Source organism: Dama dama, chromosome 33 (genome assembly GCF_033118175.1).
Source record: "Dama dama isolate Ldn47 chromosome 33, ASM3311817v1, whole genome shotgun sequence".
NCBI lineage: Eukaryota > Metazoa > Chordata > Mammalia > Artiodactyla > Cervidae > Dama > Dama dama.
In genome coordinates, this window is record NC_083713.1 from 18,189,868 (window position 1) to 18,212,402 (window position 22,535).

Genomic DNA, 22,535 nt, shown 5'->3' on the forward strand with positions numbered 1-22,535 from the left:
TTTTTAAGTAACTGAAACCACCAACTAAGCACAGTAGGCATGATCACATGCCCGGTCACACTGTGAGAACCACAGTGGGGGGAGACTTTACAGCTGTTAACCGTTACTGAGGATGACATTTCATGACACAGTCAAGCTCTGCAGAAGCAACAGGCTAAATAAACGGTGTTTACCAAGTCCACATTCATTTAAGATTTCAATGATAGGAAGTATCCCATAACATGTTTGAATAAAATCCAAAATTAATTCTTGGTTGCCTGACTTTGAAAATTATTCTCATTACCTTAGGTTCGACCTGGAGCAACATGAAATGGAATAATATTTTTCCCATTAAAAATGTAAAATAATTCTGTAATGTTTTGAAGTCAACAAAACTGCATAATTAAATATAAGGAACTGATCCATATCCTTGATAAGTTTAGGTAAGTTGTAGTAACTGTGAAACTGAATTAGAGTAAGCTGTTACCACAGGTCTTAATTATGCAGTATATTATCTGAGAAAATGATTAACATGCCACAGGAGTCATCACCATAATTATATGTTTGCATATCTTTTTAAAAAGAAAAACTAGACTCAGTGTTCTGAAAACAGGAACCGTATTTACTCCTCTTTGTATCCCAAGTAACTAGAGCAAGCCAACAATAAAAAGTATTTGCTGAATTAATCAATCTCCATAAAGTTATCTCCCTAAAGCAACAACAGACTTAAACAGTTGCTTAGAGGATTTAGAAGTGAAACTGACCTATCTGCTTGGGCAAAGGGCAGTTGCCAAAGAGCCCAGGAAGCCCTGACAAGCTTCCCTCAAGTTCTCTCCTCTAAGACCTGTCTTGGCCACCGCACAGCAGAGCCCACGCCAAGAGCACTTCTCTGCAGCTGGCCCCGCCTGAATTCACACACACACATGTCAAGTGTAGACTGCTCAGGCTTCAGAGCAGACGTCAGGCAGTGGAAAGAACAAGGAGAGCTGGGTCACGTTCTGGCTTTACCATCATAAGCAGTAACCTCTCCTCAGAAAATGAGGCAATAGTTCTCCTACCTCACAGTGTTACTTCAGAAACTAAGCAGAATGTAGGCGAAATCATTTTTGTAAACTATAAATTACAATTGAGATTCTTTAGTCAGACATCTCAGTTTCACAAAAAACATAGTTTACCAAAGAAAAAGGCAGAATTAAAAAGAAACAGACTTCTGTCCTAATTGAAGCGGTAAGACATTATATCTAATTAAAAACTAGGAAGTTACAGCAAACATTAAAGTGAGAACAAAACAAAAGGTGTAAATTCTATTTATCCAGTATCACAGAGAAACAGTACACCTGTATACTCTGCTAGGCCAAGGAAAATATTGAACATCTTTGGCAATAAGGAAACTGTTGGACTGCTCTTAACATACCTACTGAATGTTAACTTGTGACATGAGTTGCATCACTAAACCTCTATTGTAAATCCCAGGACTGGATTTGAGATTTAGATTACTGTAGCTTCAAAAACTCTATTACTCAAGTGAGAAGTATTTTTATACATGTGCTGTGTGCATTTTTACTAACCCTGTGAGATGAATGTGTTACCAGTGATTCAAATTCTGCCACTGTGATTAACATTCTTGCATATCACATCGAAATTTGGAAGGCTACTTTCAAAAAAATGACTAAAACACTATTGTTCTTTCTCCCTCTTTCATGCATATACACAAAACTAGCTTACTGTTAATTTACAAAGATGTGATTCAAAAATATGTTACCATTTTTAGTTATGCCACCAGAAATAAAAGCTCCTACAGAAGACAAGAGGAAGAAACTCAGATGTGAATACAAACCACATTCCATCTTTCCCGCCACAGGAAGCTTACTCCTCAAAGATCTTAAGGTAATTATACTGTTTTTATCCCCCTTTTGACACAGGGCAAGCTGCTTTTTCCAATGCATCCCTTTACCTATCTAAAGCAAAGATTCCTGGATGGCTATGAACTCTGCCTTACAGCTCAGGAACACATGTATTTACGGACTTACAAAGGGAAAAAAATTAAGCAGGACAGTTCATTTTGTGTTTGACCAGAACTGTGGTGACCTAGGGAGAGTGAGGATCTTGTTTGCCAGTACTATACTACAATAAAAAAAGAAAATTTATATGCATATTGTTTCACATGGAGTCACTCCAGAGATCAGAAGAGAACATGTAATTTCCTATTCTAGGAACATACATATGAATCTGTGCTTTAAAAAACAAACAAACAAAAAAAAAACAGGGTGGTTCAGCATGTGTGAAGTTTTAAAAATAAATACTCCTACCTTCAGTGCTCACTTAACTTCTCTTCTCCTTTTCTTTCTCCCTAAATCTCCAAAGCTTTACAACTTTAAAGATGATCAGACATGTTTTTCTTGTTGCAAGTTAAAAGTGAAAGAAATTGATTCAAAGGGTCTTTGGTCAATAATTAATAACTCAAGAGAAGAACAGTACCTACAGCAACTCACCTTTGATCTAGTTTGAATTTAACTAGCTTTAACTATTGCTGAGAAACTGGTGTTTTCTGCCAGAAGCACATTCATGTATTATACCTAGGAGCTGGATTTAAGTAATGAAAACTCAGAGGTGGCTAATACAAGTCTATATCTCAAACATAAGCATGTAAAAAGTAGGCCTGACTTTGTTGCTCTATCACTTCCCATTTAGCCCTTGTGCAGAACTAAAACATTATTCAGAATACACATAATTGTGCAAGAAGGTCATTACAAGATAAGTGAATTAAAATTACTTTATGAGCACAAAAGTCTTCAGGAAGATACCAATGATTCTACAATCAAACCATAATGAAGCATGCACACCTGTGTTCTTAATTTTCTTTTTATATTTATAAGCACTGCAAACACTGACCAATAAAAAAAAAATACCTTTTCCACACCACCCAAAGACATTTCAGTAATGTGCTTGGAAACCAGTGAGTACAGGTTTACTTACCTCTTTTTGACTTGTTAAGACCTAGTTGGTAAGCAGTAGGAACATGAGGAGCTTCTCCCTCTGTACTTTGGACCTGTAGAAAAGTTTTAGGTAGTTAAAACTTGAAAAATCTGTGGCAAAGAAGAATACTTCTTAATAATCATTTACTAACAACCAATCTAACTAAGGAGGTACCAATGCTTTATATATTTAAAAAATGCAACCTATCTCAAAATTGTTATAATGTCCCATATCTCAATTTTATGATCTATTTTTCAGTTAACAACAGGACTGTAAGTTTATAGCTAACAAAGAAAACTAACTACATGTGTGAAGTATAATACTTCATTAAAAATAAGTTGCTATTAAATGAAAAACAGAGCCATAAGGAAAAGTTCTTCTCTAAATGTTAAACTTCAAAGTGTAAGGTCAATCCCAGAGAACACTAACACACTCACTGCAGCACACCGGCACACACTTAAGGTAATTACAAGTCTTGCATCTTGAAAAACAGCACATCATGCTCCCACTGCAAAATCTTTATAAAAGTCCACAAATTTTCAGGTTTCATATAACCACTCAGGTGTAAGACGGTTTTGTCTTGACATAAATGTTCTTTTAAGATATAATTTGGAAGTTGTACATGGACAAGCAGGTTTCATTACAGGATTAAAATGTGAAAGATCTTAGCCATAAATTCTTCATGAAAATTATGTTCAAAAAGATACCAAACCCGCAGAAGCTGTCCTTTTATGCTGTCTTTTTGTTTTCCTACCTGAACAACTATGTAATTTAGGAATTGCCTGATTCTTTATTCATCATACCCACTCCTCCAATACTCTTATCTATCCTAACAACTTAACTCTATACTAAAACTAAATACTTGCAGGAGTATAATACTAATGCCCAACAGTTTACTCTGTGATGATTTGTACTTAAAATAATAAATAACATCCTAGTAAAGTGGGAAAACCCATCAAACATTTGGGCTTTTGGCCTTGAACAAACTGGAAAGTAAATAGCAAACAAGTTTTAGATAGAACCCTGGTTTTGAGCTATGAATCCCATTCCAGAGTAAGAAATATTCCATAGGCATGAGAGTGGAAAAGCCAACATGAAAACACTTAAAAAGTTAAAGATCTTCTTATCCAGTTTTAAAACTGCTCTGATTCCTGCTTTGTTCTTAGCAGTAGCAGCAGCTACATAGTTGAACATGAATCCACATTTGTGTATCTTTTGAAAACTGAAAGCCTACTGGTCATTTAAAACCATCATCTATAAATTAATATAAAATAGTTTCTACTATTCTTTGTTATTATAAAAAAATTATATTCTTCAAAGCAGCAGACATAAGTTCAACAGGAAAACCATTGTTTTGTGTGCAAAGAAACAAAATACATTTTCTTTTTATAGTCCACAGAAGGTCTATTATTAGCCTCTATTCAGGCCTAGCCTACTTCAAAGAGTTTTCTGTAAACCAAATATCAAACAGACCAAAAAAGTGTAACAGAAATCCAAATGTCTCCTTAATTTTATTCTAAGAATCTCAGTTTAGGCAAAAGATTATGATCTCTCACTTTTAAGTGCAGAATTATCACATATTCTGTTCTTTGTGTGTGTGTGCTCAGTCGGGTTCAACTCTTTGAAAATGCATGGACTGTAGCCCTCCAGGCTCTTCTGTCCGTGAAATTTTCTGGGCAAGAATACTAGAGTGGGTAACCATCTCCTTCTCCAGGGGGTCTTTCCGACCCAGAGATAAAACCTGTGTCTCCTGCATTACAAGCAGATTCTTCACCACTACGCCATGGGAATTCCCTATTCTATTCTTTAGATTTATAAAATTAGTCAGAATAATATGACTTTAATGTATATGTATCTTCAGTGAACTATCCTTCAAGATGTTTCTCCACTGCTAAAAAAAAAAAAAAATCTTCCTCTCTCCCTCCACTACAAATTCCATAATTAACAACAACAACAAAAAAGAACAGGGCCCTTAAAAATGAGCTGACAGTATCATATTTTACTAATAAAGCTACTAAAGTCAGGATCCTTCCTCCCACTTACTCAAAATCATCAATCACTTAGGAGACAGACTTACTAGTGATAATGGTTGAATTTCATAGCTTATTATGTTTCATTATTAGTTATAGTTGTGCAGAGGAAAGCATTCAAATTCAAGATGGGGTACCCCACAGGAAATTATAACCCAAACACAGATCTTAAGGTTTATTTGGCAAGATTTTTCCTATTCCATGGTTTTAAATCCTCAGTGAAATTCTGGTCATTTGTTACAAGTTTATCTCTTATTAAATTAACTATAGCTAAATATTGATAACTGAATTGAGTGATGGATAATGGGTGTTCCCTCTACTATTTAATCTCTGGGTAAATTTGAAGCTTCTCATAATAAAAATTTAAAAAAAAACTCACTAAAACAAAATGATAAAATCACTGCGTCTCAGTGTTTTGGGATTTAAAGCTGTAGGAAAACAACTTTATAATAATCCACACATTTGAGTTACTACATTTTAAAAATCTTTTAATCAAACAAAGATTTCTTTTTGAATCAATGTCCTGCTACCATGCACATACCTAGTTTGGTTTTTCAAAACCTGTCACATTTATCTTGACTAAAACACATCTTCTTAGGCACCATACTATTGTACTGTGTTTTATAGATCAGCAACACATAGAATGTTCTAATTCAAAAAACCCTTCCTCTAAGATTTAAAAAAACTTATACAGCAAAAAGGTCTTCCCAGGTGGCGCTAATGGTAAAGAACCACCTGCCAATGCAGGAGACATAACAGACATGGGTTCAACCCCTGGGTCAGGAAGATCCCCTGGAGGAGGGCACAGCAACCCACTCCAGTATTCTTGCCAGGAGAATCCCATGGACAGAGAAGCCTGGCAGGCTACAGTCCATAGGGTTACACAGAGTTGGACATGATTACGGTGACTTAACATGCAAAAAAACAAAAACCAACTTAGTACAGCAAAAAAACAAAACTGAAGCTTCAAAAGTCACAATTCTAATTTTTAATAATACCTCAAAAAATTCAAAGGAAAGAACTATTTTTCCAAAGAAGAGGTAAGAAGCTGTGCATTGCATGACTTGAGTTCTTGCCAGTGTCTGACCCTATCAACCAGTCTGACTGTACAAATTGTATGGCATAATCAACAGGAGTAGGTTTGTACAAAGACCCAAATTCAAGTCTTATTCTGAAAGACCAATGGAACAATTTAGCTGTCAGGTATTTGACTGGTTTGGGATTACTTTAACTCAGGCCAGTAAATATAATGAGAAGAATCCTGAAATTTAATAGCTAAAAATAAGTAATGAAGTACATACATTAAAATCAGTAATCAGTGTGAAGACAGGATTAGAAACATTTACTAAAGCTTCAGTAGGTTAAAAAATTGCATATGCAGCCAATAGTATCTTAATTTAAATGTAAACTTATTTATAGACTACAGAGACACAAGGCAACTTATTTACAGAAATACATAGATAAAAGCTCTCCTTCCTTTAAGTTCAAAGTATAAGAAACGTTTCCTTTACACCTAAAAGATGAACAATTGCTTATAGAGTAAAATCATTCTGGTTTAACTGTGAATCATTCACACTACTAATCTGTGGCTCTAGACAGTTACCATGATGTATCTATTTGAAATAAATTATTTCAAGAACACAAGAATAATCCAAGCAAGTCATTAAGAATTAGAAAACTCAAGAGTAGGTCTTTAAAACTTTTAGATACACTGAAACTAGCCTGCAAGATATTTTTTATAAGGCAAATTGATTTTTAATTGAAAATAGTGTCTGGCCTTTTATTTTTAATCATAAGAGAGAGTCATTTTCACTCTCCAAGGCCTGGCTCAGTCTTATCATCTATTTAACTCTTTTTACATTTAAACAGTCCTTCCCTCTTCCTGGTGACTGTCAGATCTTACCTCTGCCTCAGGGGGACCAGGCAGCTTCATGCTCAGAGCCATGTCTGCAATTTTTCCTCCCGCCTAGTTACCTAGAGCAGTTGGCATTCAAGTAACCTGAAAACTGGCTTACTGAGAGACAGTGTGTGCGCTCTAGCTTATATTTATTCGTTGTTTTTACAAAAGGAAGAAAGTTCCCAATAGGAATCAAGCCTCAAGGGAAAAGAGTGCAAAAGAAAAAAGTAACAACCTGCTTTGAATGGGATCTAAAAGTTTGCTTTAATAAGATTGTTCTCTTCATTTGTCGGTATGATTCAACAAGCTTGGGGGAAGAGGAAATTAAAGAAACACACTATTTCCTTTCTTTATCCATTGTTCTACAAGCTTTCTTTAAAGTTCCCAAAGGGATTAAAAACACAATTCTAGGAGGTTTTTATCCATATTTGAAATATATCTGAAGAATAAGGATTATCCTTAAAATTCCCTGTATTTACAACATAGCTATGGTTGACTATGTATTATTTGTTGAAAACAGAAATCTTCAGTTATTCTTAAACCATCAATGCCTGTAATCTTGGACTTCAAAAAAAATACACTTTCATGTCAAGTTACTTTCTCCAGTAACTGCTCTTGCCAGCAGAGGGAGCAAAAAAAAGAAAAAGAAAAAAATACCCCTGCCCATAAAAAAACAACCCAGTTTTAATGTTCACTTGCCACCAAAGTACATCTATCTAGCACTTAATAAACATTGTAAAGAACTTTTGTGTATATCAGTAACAAAACTCTGGCTTAGAACTCAAGAATTCTAGAAATTAAAAAGCAACATGTAAGAGTGTTTTCTCATCTGAGTCACTAAATCATGTCTACAAGTAACCAACAAGTATTTGCACTCTATTGGATTATCATAGAAGAGGGGCCCTAAAGGAAGGCAAGAAGTTACACTTTATGAATGCTAGGACAAGTTTAGACCAAGACAAAGACAAAAGGGCAACTGAACAATAAAATGGAACAAAAAAGTTCTACTAAGTTGTCATCTTCTGAATTCATTATAATAAGATACAAAGAAGCTTACCAAAAAATGTAAAATATTTCACAGGCCTGCTCTTGCCTCCTTTTTAGTTGGAATTAAAGTACTAAAAGATGCATTCAAAGACTACAACAAAGATATGAACAATTGAAATTTTGCAATAAATGAAAAACCTTAACTGATATGAGAGATACACACTCACCTAAGAGGACATTATATAGGCAGAATTAATTATCACTTCCTAGTTCTCTAAAACAATGGCAAGCGAATCTAAAACAGCTGTGAACTATTACTATAACTATTCTGCAATAAAATTTAAAAAGAAAAATTACACATTGTATAATTTATAGCCACAAATCATCCAATTTGAAATTTATGTAAACTAGCAAGAATGTCAGTCAATCCTAAAGGAAATCAACCCTCAATAGTCATTGGAAGGACTGTTCTGCTGAAGCTGAAGCTCCAATGCTTTGGCCATCTGATGGGAAGAGCAGACTCATTGGAAAAGTCCCTGATGCTGCAAAAGACTGAAGGCAAAAGGAGAAAGGGGTGACAGAGGATCAGATGGTTAGATAGCATCACTGGCTCCCGGCTCAATGGATATAAATTTGAGCAAACTCTGGGAGATAGAAGAGGACCGGGGAGCCTGGCAGGCTACAGTCCATGAGGTCCCAGAGTCCGACACGACTTAGCGACTGAACAACAACAAAGAATATCATGTTAAAAAAAAAAAAGTTACCAAACACTGGTGGTCTTCCAGGGCTGCAGAAATTCTTTCAAACCTTCTTCCTCAAGGTTCCCTATAGTTTCATGTCCTTTGTAGTCCCATACCCAGACCTAGCCTCCAGATCTTCATTCACACTTAACCCTCCACTCAGATAACATTAAGAAAAGCGTGCCCAAAGGCACACAGCAATTCAGTGGCCCAAAGAGAACTGAAACCCATCTGACTTCAAAGCCTGTTATCTCTAACTATTATGCAACACTGATCTGAGTTTGAACATACTCTCTCAGGGCATTCTCACAGCATCAAACTGTTAAACTGAGAAAGAAAAACAATGGCGACGGAAGATCTAGAGGAGTCACTATACTGACACCACACAGTCACAAACTTCTTGGTTTGTGAAACAAAAAACCTGAAAAGTCAAAATCAAGATGATTTTTTCTAGCATACATCCATTCACTGCCCTTCATTTTAAAAACATTATGGGGCACTTTTTTTCCTAACTCACTGTTTGAAACAGTCCTCAGTAATTTTCCACCTACCTCTTCCATTTCAAAGGAGTCCTTCTGCTGTGCCATTATATTTCTTATGGATGGGATCATCAATGGTGCACACGGCTCTTTTTCAGGTGTGGACAAAGGGACATTTTTCAGCTCTGTGCTATTTTCCAGCTCACTGTGACTGGACATGTTGAAATCACTACCTAAATCAGTTTCTATAATACCAGACTCCTCATCCAGTTTATTCTCATGACTTTGAGTTTCTTTACTTTGTCCACTTTCAGCTTCATGGTTAAAATTACTATTTGCTTCATCAGAAAGCCCATCAGTGTCAGAATTCTCCATAAAAGCTGCTGAACTACCTGATACTTCTTCTTTAACTGTAGCCAACATAGAAGATGACTCTTTCTTCTTCACAATTTTTTGAGACTTCTGATCATTTTTATTGCCACTTTCTTCCATCACTGAAACATTTATGATCTTTCCTTTGTCAGCTGCCAGGGAAGGAGTACTACCTTCTCCTTTCTCTGTTTTTTCAACACATAAATTTAGTTTTGATAGTGTTTTCATTAAGCGATTTGCAGTGTTACTTCGGGTTAAAGGTGGAGGCGCGTCTGTCTCCTTGTTGGAGGTCACCGAGGACATACTTCCGATTCTCTGCAGGGGAGTCCCAGAGACTTGGGAATATAAGGAAGAAAATGCATTGGCCACAGTAGTAAGCACTTCAATTTGACGAAAACGGCCTACAAAAATAAAAAAATAAATAAATTATATATATATTTATGTTTATATGTGTATGTATACACGTATTATTAATTAAACCATTATTATGGTTCAGAATTTCAATAATTGAACTACTTAGATCACAAAGATTATGAAACCAGATTTTTTTCTTTATCTAACACTTAAAACATCTATATTTACTGTGGAGAGGGAGAAAGATTTTTCACTCTTAAGCACTAGAATTTACATTTTAAAAAATCAGAAGGAAGGACAAAGCATAATGACAACATGGAATAAAATAGACAGAACTGCTATTGATCTATAGCTGTGACTCTCTTTTTAGGTCTCGAACTCTTCCAAATGTTAAGTATATGTAAGTATATATTTTATACCTAATAGGAAGGGGCTTGGATTTACAGATCTCTTAAAACTAATCCAAGAACCACCAAGGTTCCCACTGTTGGGGATTTCTGGTCAACAGAAAAAAAAAAATAAGCAGAAGATTTAACGTGAAAAATCATCAAATTAGTCATGCCTTTATAGATTTATAGGAAAAGCATTTGAAAGTGACTGACTTCAACTAATAGTAAAAGGCCTCTCCTTTATTTATTTCCTTTTGGAACAAAAGCAATCTGGAGATATGTGTAAGGTTCCACAGGTAAGTTACATTCTCCAATGTAACACTTAAGTGGAGAATGGGGTGGGGGGATAGGTAAATTAACTTCTATAAATAGAATAATAAAAATTTAGAATAAGCAAACAGCTATTGCATTTACCTCAATAATTAAATTTCCACAATTACTCCTAAAAATTAGTAAGGCTTTAAAAACAAGACCATCTTGCTGTGTAGATGCCATAATTTTAAAAATAATATGCTAACATTTAAAAACCTTACTTGTTAAAGCATAATTTGGATTTTCTACTTCCATCCGTTGCATTTGTGCACTCAGAAACACTTTAATATCTATTCCTCTCGCAAATGATGATGAATTAAAAAATCTGGAAGGAATTTTAGAAGCAATATCTGGTTCATCTCGTCCAAATCCAAGATTATAAAGGATTTCTTCAGGGTCTTCCTCATAAAGTTCCAACAATTCTGAAACACTAAAAAAGACAAAAAGAAATATCAAGATGTAGAGTAAGTTTATAGTCCACATCCCATTATAAATAAATTCACATCCCTACTTTGCTGTGAAAAGATCCTCTACCCCTTCTGCTCTTTACACCATTATTATTTCAGCATCTTTACACATTATGCACCAAATGTGATAAATAACCCTTAAAAGGAGTCTGTTCTTTCAAGCTGCCAGTTTTGAGAAAAAGAGCTAAGCCCTAAGAACACCCTCAGTAAAGAAACTATCCGATTCCTCACCTTATTTGTTTTGTCATTTTAAGAGATGTCCAGTAAATCAGCTAAACAAATTAGAGGACAGATGAGGGAGAATAAAGAGGAAACAGATTAAAGAAAAAATTAAAATGGAAAATGGACTAGGAAGTTGGTACAACTCTGGTACCAAGGGACACCCTGCAGAACTTGAGTTTTTCTGCTGTCTTTTGCTGTCCTAGAAGAGGCAATACAGGTAACAACTGATCTCAGAAAGGTGAGGGAGGAGCTTACTTTCAACTTTTTTCTAACCACTTGCACCCAGGAAGCAGGAGGAATAAAGTAAGAAGAGTTTGGATTACACAGGGGTCAATTCCTGCTCTAATTCTATTGGGAATTGAACATTTTTTTAACCCTTATCTCTCATGCCAGTGATAATCCAAGCTGAGACTCACTGGGGAAACCAGGAATGTTAGAGACAGAACGTAAGCAGAACGAAATTTCAATTTGCTTCAGAGAAAATGTTCAAATTTCAAAACAATAATCTGGACAATAAACTGGTTGCTTATGCATATGCATTTGCTTATTTTTATATTTTGAAGATCTTTGGTTTATATGAAGATAAATCTATGCTTAAATATCAAGCTTTAAATTAGAAAGATTTATTCTGATATTTATATCAGAGTAACTCAAGACTCTAGCAGAATGGAAAATTTTGGAAGTAGAAATTATTCCATTATGGAGTTCCTCTCTCATCGGGCTCAAAATACTCATTATGGATGCCAGCAACATTATTAACATATTTGTTAACTTTTACTTAATCTTAATTTTTAAAAAAAGACACTTCTGTCAATTATGTTGATCTATGAAACACTCTGGATTCCTCTTGACTTCATATTGTCAAGCCAAATCCAAGGCTTAAAAAGTTATCAGATCAGGTCATCTACACCACAATGTAACTGCAGTATAAGCTCAGAGTAAGGTACCTTGAGACTGTCCCACTACTCTTCCCAGATCCAGTGGAATTCATACTTCTCCCCTTCTGATGAAACTGTAGCCTTCTCTCTTTGGCCAAAATATTACTGCTATAAACAAAAGTAGATTATATAAATTTTACCGCCACAAATATTCCTCGTGTTTAGAAAGGAAAAAAAAACAAACAAACAGCTACATACCAATTATCAATCTGAGCATCAACTTCATGGAGGTGGTTTGCTACAGGTAAAAAGAGTAAGTGGAAAGCACAACTGTTAGCAAGACAATAACTACTGTGATACAATCGTTTAAAAAGCAAATCAGCCATATTGTTATTGCTAAATGTCTATTATACCAAACTCTTGTCCTGGCACATTAAATCTGTGTCATTAAAAATAATATACAGATAGGTAAGAACAGAAACAGTGGCTTGCGGAGGGTGTTTTTGGTTTTGTTTGTTAGCAACATAAAAAACTACTTCCACTGAATGTTTAAGATTAAAAGACATATAAATAACCAATTAAATTTAACAGTTTGAAATAAGTAGTAAGAAGGTATGTGGTATATGTGGTTCTAATTACTAAATTTTAAAACTGTTAATACAGAATACCTAATAAGTAAGAACACGAGTTAGCATTATTTAAGTGTTGCAGTATCTCTTCCTAACATGGCTTTTTTAAGGCTAATAATTCACTCCAGTTACAGCCAATTTTTCATGCATCTACTTTGAAAATTTCTACTCATTTCAACATACGTTTTCCTATAAAAGTTGCCTTTCAAGTTTATCCTAGACTTACAAGTTCTAAACAAATTACTGTTTAAGTCTAGAGTAAGTTAAATTTACTGCATTTAAATTTTATGGACAAATATAAAGAATAAAATTATTAAAAGTATATCTTTTTTCAGCACACCACACTTTTTCCTTTTTTCATTTCTGATCTGCAGAGCCACGGCAATTTCTCATCCAACAGAAATGTGTCTAACACATAGCATTCAATAAATATTTACTGAATGAATGATAATAATCTTGAAGCAATTTTCAGCAGAACAACATAATAGCTCCACTTTCCTCTGAGACATCCTTTCTGGGTCTGGCTTCCAATAAAATCATTCAATATGGATGAATAGGCAGAGCACAGAGTTTTAGGGTAGTGAAAAATACATTAGATGGTATCATAATGATGGATAAATGTCATTACATATTTGTCTAAACCCATAGAATATACAAGACCAAGAGTGAACCCTAGTGTAAGCTATGGATTTTGGGTAATTATAATGCCTTATTCCAGGAGTTGGTGATGGACAGGGAGGCCTGGCATGCTGCGATTCATGGGTCACAAAGAGTCGGACACGACTGAGAGACTGAACTGAATTGATTCCAGGTTCATCAACTATAACAAATGTACTAGTCTGGTGGGGGATGTTGACAATAGGGAAGCTATGCATATACAGAGCAGAAAGCATATGGGATATCTCTGTACCTTCCCCTCAATTTTTCTGTGAAAAGAACTGTTTAAAAAAAAAAATGAAGTAAAAAAAAAAAAATTCCATATTGTGAAGCTACTAAGGTAGTTATTAAAAGTGCTATTTACAATAACATTGGAAATGCATTTTAATAAGGGGTTAACAGTATGTTCAACTATCCTGATTGGGGAGCAGTAAGTTTAAGCTTTACACTTTATTTTATAAAGTTTATTCCTGGAAAGGATATTAACAGAAATATAAAAACTAACATATTCACATATTCTAGAGTTTTCGTGTTAGACGGCTCTTAATAAGTAATCTATCACACAGATTGGCTTCAAACAGCAAGAGATCAACAATATTCAGTGGGTCAATTCACTATACATCAACTTACAATTCAAAAAGATTTAATAAAATCCTTAATTCTTTTTTAACAAAAAGCACTCATTAATAACTCAGCTATACAGTAACCAATAATTTCAAAATAGCAATAAAACAATAAAAAAAATTCTTAACTTTACATTGTGGAAAGCTTTATTATGAATCCGCAGGAAAAGATAATCTGTAAAAATTTAAACATAGCACAATATGCTTTTACAATCCTAATGCAGCTTTGAACAGACATCAGTATAATGATTTCTAATTAAATTCTAGTAACTCTAATTTGTCTTTGTCCTTTAATCTTCTAAAAATCTGGAAAAAGAGGAAGCGAGGAAAGACAGGAAATACTTAAATGCAAAAAAAAGACAAGCTGCAGCTGCATACCTCATACTAAAATAAGTTTCACTGCAATTTTCTCACATATAAATATTTAAGCTTCCTTTTGCAGGACAAGTCTTCCTTCAGTTATATCATCATTATTTGCCCCCAAACAGTTCCTTTAGAGCATTAAAGTCCAATGAAGACCTTTGAGTATTTTACAGTGGTTTTCCAGAGCTATTTCTACAGGTCTCCAAAAGGCTCTCACTAGATTAACACATAAAAGTTTCTGTAAAATGTGTCTGAGCCACTTGCAAGAACTTTAACTCTGAGGGTAATAAACCTGAAAACATGTCACTTTCTCTTTTTTTAAAATTTTAAAACTATATGAAAATACTGTTCTTCCAAACATACCTTCAGCTCCCAATGACAAATCATCTTCAAAACTTCCCCCATTTCTCACAAGCACACCTGAAAGAAACATCAGAAGATTCATCCCAGTATTCTGTTCTTCCTGACCCCCACATAAAATCATTGTTTTAATTTAAACAAACTGACCAAGCAAAATATAAGATACAGTAAAGCATTTCAGACATGAATGTACTCATAAGTTACTCTCCTTATAATTTCAGGAAGAAGACACAAGTCTTCACTTTACTGTGAAGGAAACCATCATTTGCAACCAGGTAAAATTGTTAGAAGTTCTAATCTACTGGCTATTTTATACTTAATAAGCCTTTAAGATGTTCAATTAGATAATGTATCTTACCCAACAGTTTCACTGAAAACCAGATTCCGGTACAGTCATTTCTTTTACCCCCATATATTAAGTTGGGAGCTCAAGCTAGATTTTCCTGATACTATAAATATTTTTTATATACCTTGTCACTACCTGCACATTCTTATTGTACTTTGAACTTTAGAATTCCACCTTGCACAGGTGGTAAAATTTCAGGTGTGGCAATTTCAGTTCATGTAAGCAAAGAAATGCTACACTAAAGCTGACCTAATTCACTCAATATATATTTTCCCTATGTTTACATATCACATTTCTATATTTAATTAGTCTTTATAAAATCTAACTGAACAATAAAAAAAAAAAAAAACGAGTTTCACATTGTGCAAAGGCTTAGTAATTTGTTTAAACTCACCACAGTTTTTATGGTTCATGACAAGGTTTATCCCTTTTGGCTTTTATCTTAGAACTGCATATTTTATAAACATGAACATCACTTTTATAATTTATACACACACACACACATTCACTTTCACTCCCAGGACACTAACGTAGGACCCTCATAAAGAACAGATTTAGAAAGGCAACTTTCTCTTACCCTTGAGTGTACTACTGCTTTGCTCATCCAGTGAGGCTCCCAAAGGAGTACTGAAATCACATAAACATATCAGCCTTAGTCTTAAAAAGCTGTCTGGAGAGCTGCCACCGCACAGCCCGACACTTTTTAAAGGGTTATAGCTAAGCAAGCTTCTAATCACAGTTTAACATTTCTCCCAAACACACAGGGAATGCAAGTGGATTACATAAGTAATATGCTACCAAGCAAATACCTATCATCAAGTCAGCTCACCAGGAATGATTTAATCACATGTCTGATCTGCCAGCAATTAAGAGCAAGAATGGCAATTACAAATGATATGAATTGGCATTTTCTTTACAAAAACAGAAAAAAAGAGAATGACAGTAGGCATTAAGAAAATGTCTGCTCCTCTCAATCCCGTCTCTAGAAACAGGAAACAGAATTAAAAGAAAACAAGTCTTCATCTCAATAAAATTAAAAAATCAGAGTCTAGTTAGAAATAAGGCTCAACAGTTTTCTTGAATCTCATCTAGCATTTTAGAGCACCGCTCAGTGCCTCCCTTACCCCAACTATTACCTTTTCCGATACAGTAGAGAAGTCTGGAATTTATGCTTTTAAACTGAAAAAATACATATATTCTTCATTTAACTCTGAAAAGATTACTAAAAAGTTGGCTTGAGAATCTATCTTAAGAATTAGCCATTACTAAAATTCTTTCACATTCTTATTGTTCAAACAAGTCTTTTAAATGGAAAATATTTTTTCCCATCTCTTTCTCAAAACTAAGCTAAAGAAACAGATTATTTTATTATAAAAGTTCTACTGTGTGTTGTAAGTCTTTTGTCAGTAACGATTTGTACCTGTTATAAATTCACACCGGCCATGGGCTCAATCATAAAAATATCAGTTTCAAAAAAATATTACTGAAATGCCAATGTTAAAAGTTTCTGCAAATATACAAGCAATGGCAATTCTTTAAAAATTTGTGTTTTTGAAATCTAAAAGAATAAGCAGTGCCATAAAATCTCTAAGTTTTTGCACATATTTTAAAAAGCTCTACTTTACACCTTCAAAAAAAAGTCATTTCTCTTCCATGATGGCTTCTTGTGTAGGACAAAACATTGCATTACTCCTTCTGCAGATATCTCTACTGGTCTGGGCACCAACAGAAAATGGCAAATGAGCAGACTATAACTGGCATTCTCCTTCAGAAACAAGTCTCTCACTCTCTTAATCACCGTCTGACAAATCTTATCAAAAGCTCTATCTCTTCTTAGATGCCACTTTACTCAAGCAATGTGTTTCCAATTAGCTGGTGGGGGGTGGGGGCTGATTTTTAAAATAAAGACTCCTTTTAAGGAACAAGGACAAGGTATCTTTATCTTTATTCAGGATATAGAAAGCAATAAGAAAACAAAGATTATTTGAGAAGCTATCATGGGGGAATATGCTGTCTTTAAACCACTTGTACATAATATACAAAGTAGACAATTGCCTGATTCTAGGAAGGATCCTAAATTGCTACAGGGAAAAAAAAATACAGTCACATATACCCTACAGTCAAATCTGTGATGATTAAAACTCACAGTAAAAGACTGTTTGTTCTAGCTTTTCAGAGTACAAATGAATGTCCCTTTTGTACAGAATAGGTGCAACAGTAGGGAACAAGAAAGAAACTGATGAAAGAAATCCATGAGGGATGAAGCAAGAGAATTTAGAATCTGCCTACATAAATCAAGATTAGCAACAAAACTTCAGGAATTTTCAGAGATCACATGTCCTGGTGAATGTTAACATTTGCCCATTGCATTTATCTGTAAAGATGCACTTACTTATTGTCTGCTTGCTGTGATCTCTTATACAATCTTAATTCCTATATGTCATAAAAACATGATTCTTCTCTTGTTCTTAAACATTTTTTTTTGTGTGTATCTATAGAAAGAAGGTCCATATATCTCATATTTCAGAAGGGTCTGTGATATCCAGAATAAAAGGAGTTCAATAATGGATTGTTCAGCAAGGCTCCAAGCAATTCACCAAAACAGGATACCAACAGAGCAGTGGCCAGTATTTTGTGTCTTTAGGGAAGAAAAACAAACTGGCATATATAAAAATCAGTTCTCTCTCCTCTCCCAAAAAAGACTTCCCAAACTCTGGTACTTGGACAAAAGGTGAAGAAAAGCCCAAATTGAGATGGCAAAAAATATATACAGAAGCAAACACCTTAACAATAGTTAAAAAGCCTACATTCTTCACAGGAGATTTTATAAGTAGCAGACAAGTTGGAAAAAATAATTAAAATATGAAACATGCACATTTTACTGTAGTAAGATATGATCAGTCTCCTCTGTACTTTATCAAACATTTCTGTATCAGCTATCAAAGCATGTAATTAAACTGATTTATGTAGCTTGAATGGTTTCAAAGCTCTATTTCCCTTCTGTGAATTCCAGGGCCATCTGACAAATCCACGTCCAAGGTGTAAACTAGAACAAAATTAGCTAGTTTTAATAGCTCTCCAAACAGAATTAAGGCACCAACATAAAATTAAAGCCCAGTTAATGTAGTTAAGTAAATTAAACTCATTTAAAACACATTTGAAAGGGAAATGACTCTATGCCAGATGTACAGATGTCAAAATAAATGCAAAATAAAATACTGTGTGAAATGTGACAAGCCTTTCAAATAAAAACGGGCCAGCATAATAATACGGCATGATTATCTGTTTTAGGTTTCTGATCTCTGATGCTAACATCACGCTCCGGAACTGAAGTCCTAACAACTGTAAAGTCAACATGGTCACCAAATAATCGGCGGTCACAGCACTTCCATTTCTAATCGTTTAGAGGAGGAAGCTATCCGCCGGCTTACTTTCCGGTTCAGAGCTTATGAGGTTCACGGGACCCGCAGGGACGGCGGCCCGAGTCACTCCGCCCGGGCGTCCCAGCTGAGCGGATCTCCCCCCGGACGCGAGCGAGGACTCACCGGCAGTCCTTGAGCCATATCGCGATCTTCTCGTTGGGCACGTTTCCTGCGGGACAGAGCGAGGGGACAGCTCGTTACCGACCCCAGGGGAACGCCGACCGCGGGGTCACCCTGGTTACCCCCAGGGAGACTCTTACTGGGGACAAAATGCAGCCTAAGCCACACGTCGCAGTGACCACCTGAAGGGAAATGATGGCACCTCTGTGTTGACGCTGGAGACGCCTTGCCAAGCGCGCGCGTTTAAAGGTCGAAAGTGTCCCCTCGCCCCCTGCCTGGAGCCCAGGATGTCTTCCAGAACTCAGAGCAGTCGCCCAAGGCGCACGAGACTTTCCTCCGCCAGCCCGCACTCCCCCGAGCTCCCCGCCCGCCACTGCCCGGCCGGGCGCACGGACCTCTCCCCGCGGCCGCCGGCAGCTTCGTTCCGGGGAGGTCGTCCTCGTCCTCGTCCTCGTCCTCGTCCTGCGTCGTCGCTTCTGTGGACAGGTCCTCCGTCTCCGATGCCTGCCAGGAGCCGCGGGACTTGGCCCAGGCCTTCCTCCTGCGACTCGCCACTTGCCACTCCAGTTCCTCCTCCGCCTCCGCCGACGCCGCCAGGGGCCGGTCCATGGCCACACGGGGGGCTCCGCTGCCCCAGCCGAAGCCTGTGAGAGACGCGGCGGCGGCAGGGACCCCCGCCCCTGGCTGTCAGCGCCCCGCCGGGCTGGGGGCCCCGGGAAGCGGGCGCGGGCGCGGGAGGAGGAGGAGGAGGGGACGGGAGGGAGGGAGGGAAGGAAGGGGAGGGAGGGGGCAGAGGGCCAGCGCTTCACATGAAGCCGGCCGGGCGCGGCGCGGGAGCGCGAGTGGCCCGAGCGAGCAGCGCGGCTGGGAGCCGAGCGCCCGCCAGCCCCCTTCCCGGCTCCCCCGCCCCGCCTCCGCCTGACGCCCCGGGGCCTGGCCGGCGGCCGCGCGGCAGCGCGCCCCTCCCTCGGCGGCGTTCCACGCCCCCTTCCGGCCGGGGGTGCGCGGGGCGGGCGCGCCGAGTCCCGAGCGGGGAGGCCCGCCCCGAACCCCCGCGCTCCGCCCGCCGCCGCCGCGGCTCTGTCGCCTGTCTGTAGGTTAATAATCTTTGCTGTCTCTCAAGTTCTCCTCTCTCAAGTTCACCCTAAAAGAGAAGGAATGTGGAAAGGCCAAGTTTCCTTGAACCCCCGTCTTCACCCAAGTGTCTGCTTGGGCTCGCTGAAAGTTACTCGTCGAGGAGTCCAAAGAGAAGTGTGCAAGGAATTGTGGAGAAAGCTAGGAGAAAGAGGCGCATCATTGGTATTTGTCAAAATGTCTAAACAGGAAAAGACTAGGCTGCGTGGAGCGCTACTTTATGCTTAAGAAAGTGATTTAACGTGGCTGTGTTATGTATGAAGTTGAATTAAGAATGATTTAAGCAGGAAGTTCCACGTTGAAATTGGACATAAAGAGGTGAAGGAAAATCCAGTGAGAAACGGCTGGGGAAAGGAGAAATATTTGAATTTGGGTGCTACCAGATACAAATGATGTCAAGGTTTGGAACTATTTTAAAAATTAGTTTGAGCATTTCCTTTTGTTGTTTTTAAACTCCTACTAGCAGAAAGACTATAAAATACTAATCAGCATATCCGAGATCCAGACTAGCTTTCCAGAGTCATCACGTATCATTCTGGGCCTTCTGCTGTAAAGTATGAGGGGGAGCTGGAACAGGGGTACTGGTATCTCACTGCCTTGAAATTTCACTATTAATCTTTTCTTTGAATCTCAAAAAACTTTCGTCTTCAAGAGTCATATAGCAAACTACAGCTAACAGTTGAATTGCCCTGCAAAATAGGCCAGAGTCTAGCTGCCTATTGGAAAGGTAAGCAGGAGAGCCAGTGTGGATGGTACCTGGAGAGAAGGCACTGAATGGGCTGGTTCAGAAGTCACAGAGAACAAACCTGTCTTCAGCTTCATTCGGGGCCCAGAGGGACCCCAACTGACTCAGCTCTGTCATTGCCACATGCTGTTGTTGACTCTATCCTAGCCTCTCAGTTCATTCCTTTTCTTTCTGTCCAATACCTCCATGATCTTCAAGATCCAGCCAAGTCAGAAATTTTCCTGGACTGCATCTTTCCACCACCTCTGGTCACATCTTTTCCACAGTTCCCTGGTATGTAACTGAATGTCTGTCTCATTTATTTTGGGACTGAACTTGTGCAGTAAATGATATGACTGGCTTCTAAGGGTATGTCTGGTTTCCTAGGCAGCCTGTAAAGGAAGAGACCAAAGAATGCTATTCTATGTTCTTGCATCCTTTGCACTTTTAGCAAAGTGCCTATCCCGTGAGGAACACTGAGTTCTCAGGGGAAATTTTCTATGCGTCACATTCCTCAGAATGGACGGTCAAATGGATAAAATACTTGACTCTGTGTTGTATCTCTATGGCCTATTATCTTTAGTTTTGTTGTTTAAATACTTTTAAGCAACGAAGAATTTTTGAGGATAATGAACCGCATTTTTATATTTAAAAACCCACCCACCAGGACCTCCCTGGCAGTCCAATGATTAAGACTGTGCTTCCAAAGCAGGGGACACTAGTTCCACCTCTGATTGATGAACTAAGATCCAACATGATGCATGGCATGGCCAAAAAGAAAAAAAAAAACCCACCAAGTCAAATAATAAAGGGGGGGAAATGCCAGCAGATAAGCTTGCTGCTGCTACTAAGTCACTTCAGTCGTGTCTGACTCTGTGCAGCCCCGTAGACAGCAGCCCACCAGGCTCCTCCGTCCCTGGGATTCTCCAGGCAAGAACACTGGAGTGGGTTGCCATTGCCTTCTCCAATGCATGAAAGTGACAAGTGAAAGTGAAGTTGCTCAGTCCTGTCCGACTCTTAGCGGCCCCATGGACTGCAGCCTACCAGGCTCCTCCGTCCATGGGATTTTCCAGGCAAGAGTACTGGAGTGGGGTGCCATTGCCTTCTCCGCAGATGAGCTTAGAATAACACTAGATAATAGCTTTAGTGCAACAATTCTTGAATTTCTAATCACACAGTCATGTTTTCTTCTACATGATCATTTTTAACCTAAAACACTGAGGGTATAGAAGTAATAGAAAAGGAAATCCTTGTAACAGGAGCTATTTTGAAAAGTAATGACTTTTAATTGTATTCTCAACTTTGAGATTTTACAAAAATTCCCATGTTTCATTTATTCAAAATTGAATAGCACACTACACATGAGGAGAGTCCATCTGTTTGCTTGCTTCTTCAAGGATTTTATTTTTCCAAACAGCTACTATATTGTAAACCAACTGCCACTACACTTTGCAGAAGTTCTACATAAAGAATAATGTTTGAGTTACTAATCCCCATGGGCTTCCCAAGTGGTGTTAATGATAAGTCCGTTCAGTTTTTCAGGCGACCTCGTGGACCTCATGGACTGCAGCACGGCAGGCCTCCCTGTCTATCACCAACTCCCGGAGTTTACTCAAACTCATGTCCATTGAGTTGGTGATGCTATCCAACCATCTCATCCTCTGTCGTCCCCTTCTCCTCCTGCCTTCAGTTTTTCCCAGCATCAGGGTCTTTTCAAATGAGTTGGTTCTTCGCATCAGGTAGCCAAAGGATTGGAGTTTCAGCTTCAACATCAGTCCTTCCAATGAATATTCAGAACTGATTTCCTTTAGGATTGACTGGTTGGATCTTCTTGCAGTCCAAGGGACTCTCAAGAGTCATCTCCAACACCACAGTTCAAAAGCATCAAGTCTTCGGCGCTTAGCTTTCTTTACAGTCCAACTCTCACATCCATACGTGACTACTGGAAAAACCATAGTTTTGACTAGATGGACCTTTGTTGGCAAAGTAATGTCTCTGCTTTTTAATATGCTGTCTAGGTTAGTCATAACTTTTCTTCCAAGGAGCAAGCATCTTTTAATTTCCTGGCTGCAGTC

The 22,535-nt window shown here is 37.7% G+C and overlaps 1 protein-coding gene and 1 long non-coding RNA gene across 7 annotated transcripts in view; one reads left to right on the forward strand and one right to left on the reverse strand.

Annotated features, from left to right (window-relative positions):
• Positions 1-19,326, reverse strand: part of ITPRID2 (ITPR interacting domain containing 2) — a 38,393-nt gene extending 19,067 nt beyond the window's left edge. For 3 of the 6 annotated variants that reach the window (XM_061135284.1, XM_061135283.1, XM_061135281.1), the window contains exons 1-9: positions 18,998-19,325; positions 18,606-18,651; positions 15,638-15,687; positions 14,718-14,774; positions 12,341-12,380; positions 12,152-12,250; positions 10,737-10,945; positions 9,161-9,861; positions 2,956-3,028 (exon numbers count right to left, since the gene is read on the reverse strand). In XM_061135284.1, the coding sequence (XP_060991267.1) occupies positions 2,956-3,028; positions 9,161-9,861; positions 10,737-10,945; positions 12,152-12,250; positions 12,341-12,380; positions 14,718-14,774; positions 15,638-15,687; positions 18,606-18,651; positions 18,998-19,211 (1,489 nt within the window). In that variant the 5' untranslated portion in view covers positions 19,212-19,325. Of the gene's footprint in view, positions 1-2,955; positions 3,029-9,160; positions 9,862-10,736; positions 10,946-12,151; positions 12,251-12,340; positions 12,381-14,125; positions 14,148-14,717; positions 14,775-15,637; positions 15,688-18,605; positions 18,652-18,997 lie in introns of those variants that run through there. The other 3 variants (XM_061135286.1, XM_061135282.1, XM_061135285.1) reach the window with 3 other exon arrangements.
• A 287-nt stretch (positions 19,327-19,613) lies between these two features.
• The window catches only part of LOC133050927 (uncharacterized), a 50,152-nt gene continuing 47,230 nt past the window's right edge, over positions 19,614-22,535 (forward strand). The window contains exon 1 of the long non-coding RNA XR_009691726.1: positions 19,614-20,754. This is a non-coding gene — a long non-coding RNA (uncharacterized LOC133050927). The remainder of the gene's footprint in view (positions 20,755-22,535) is intronic.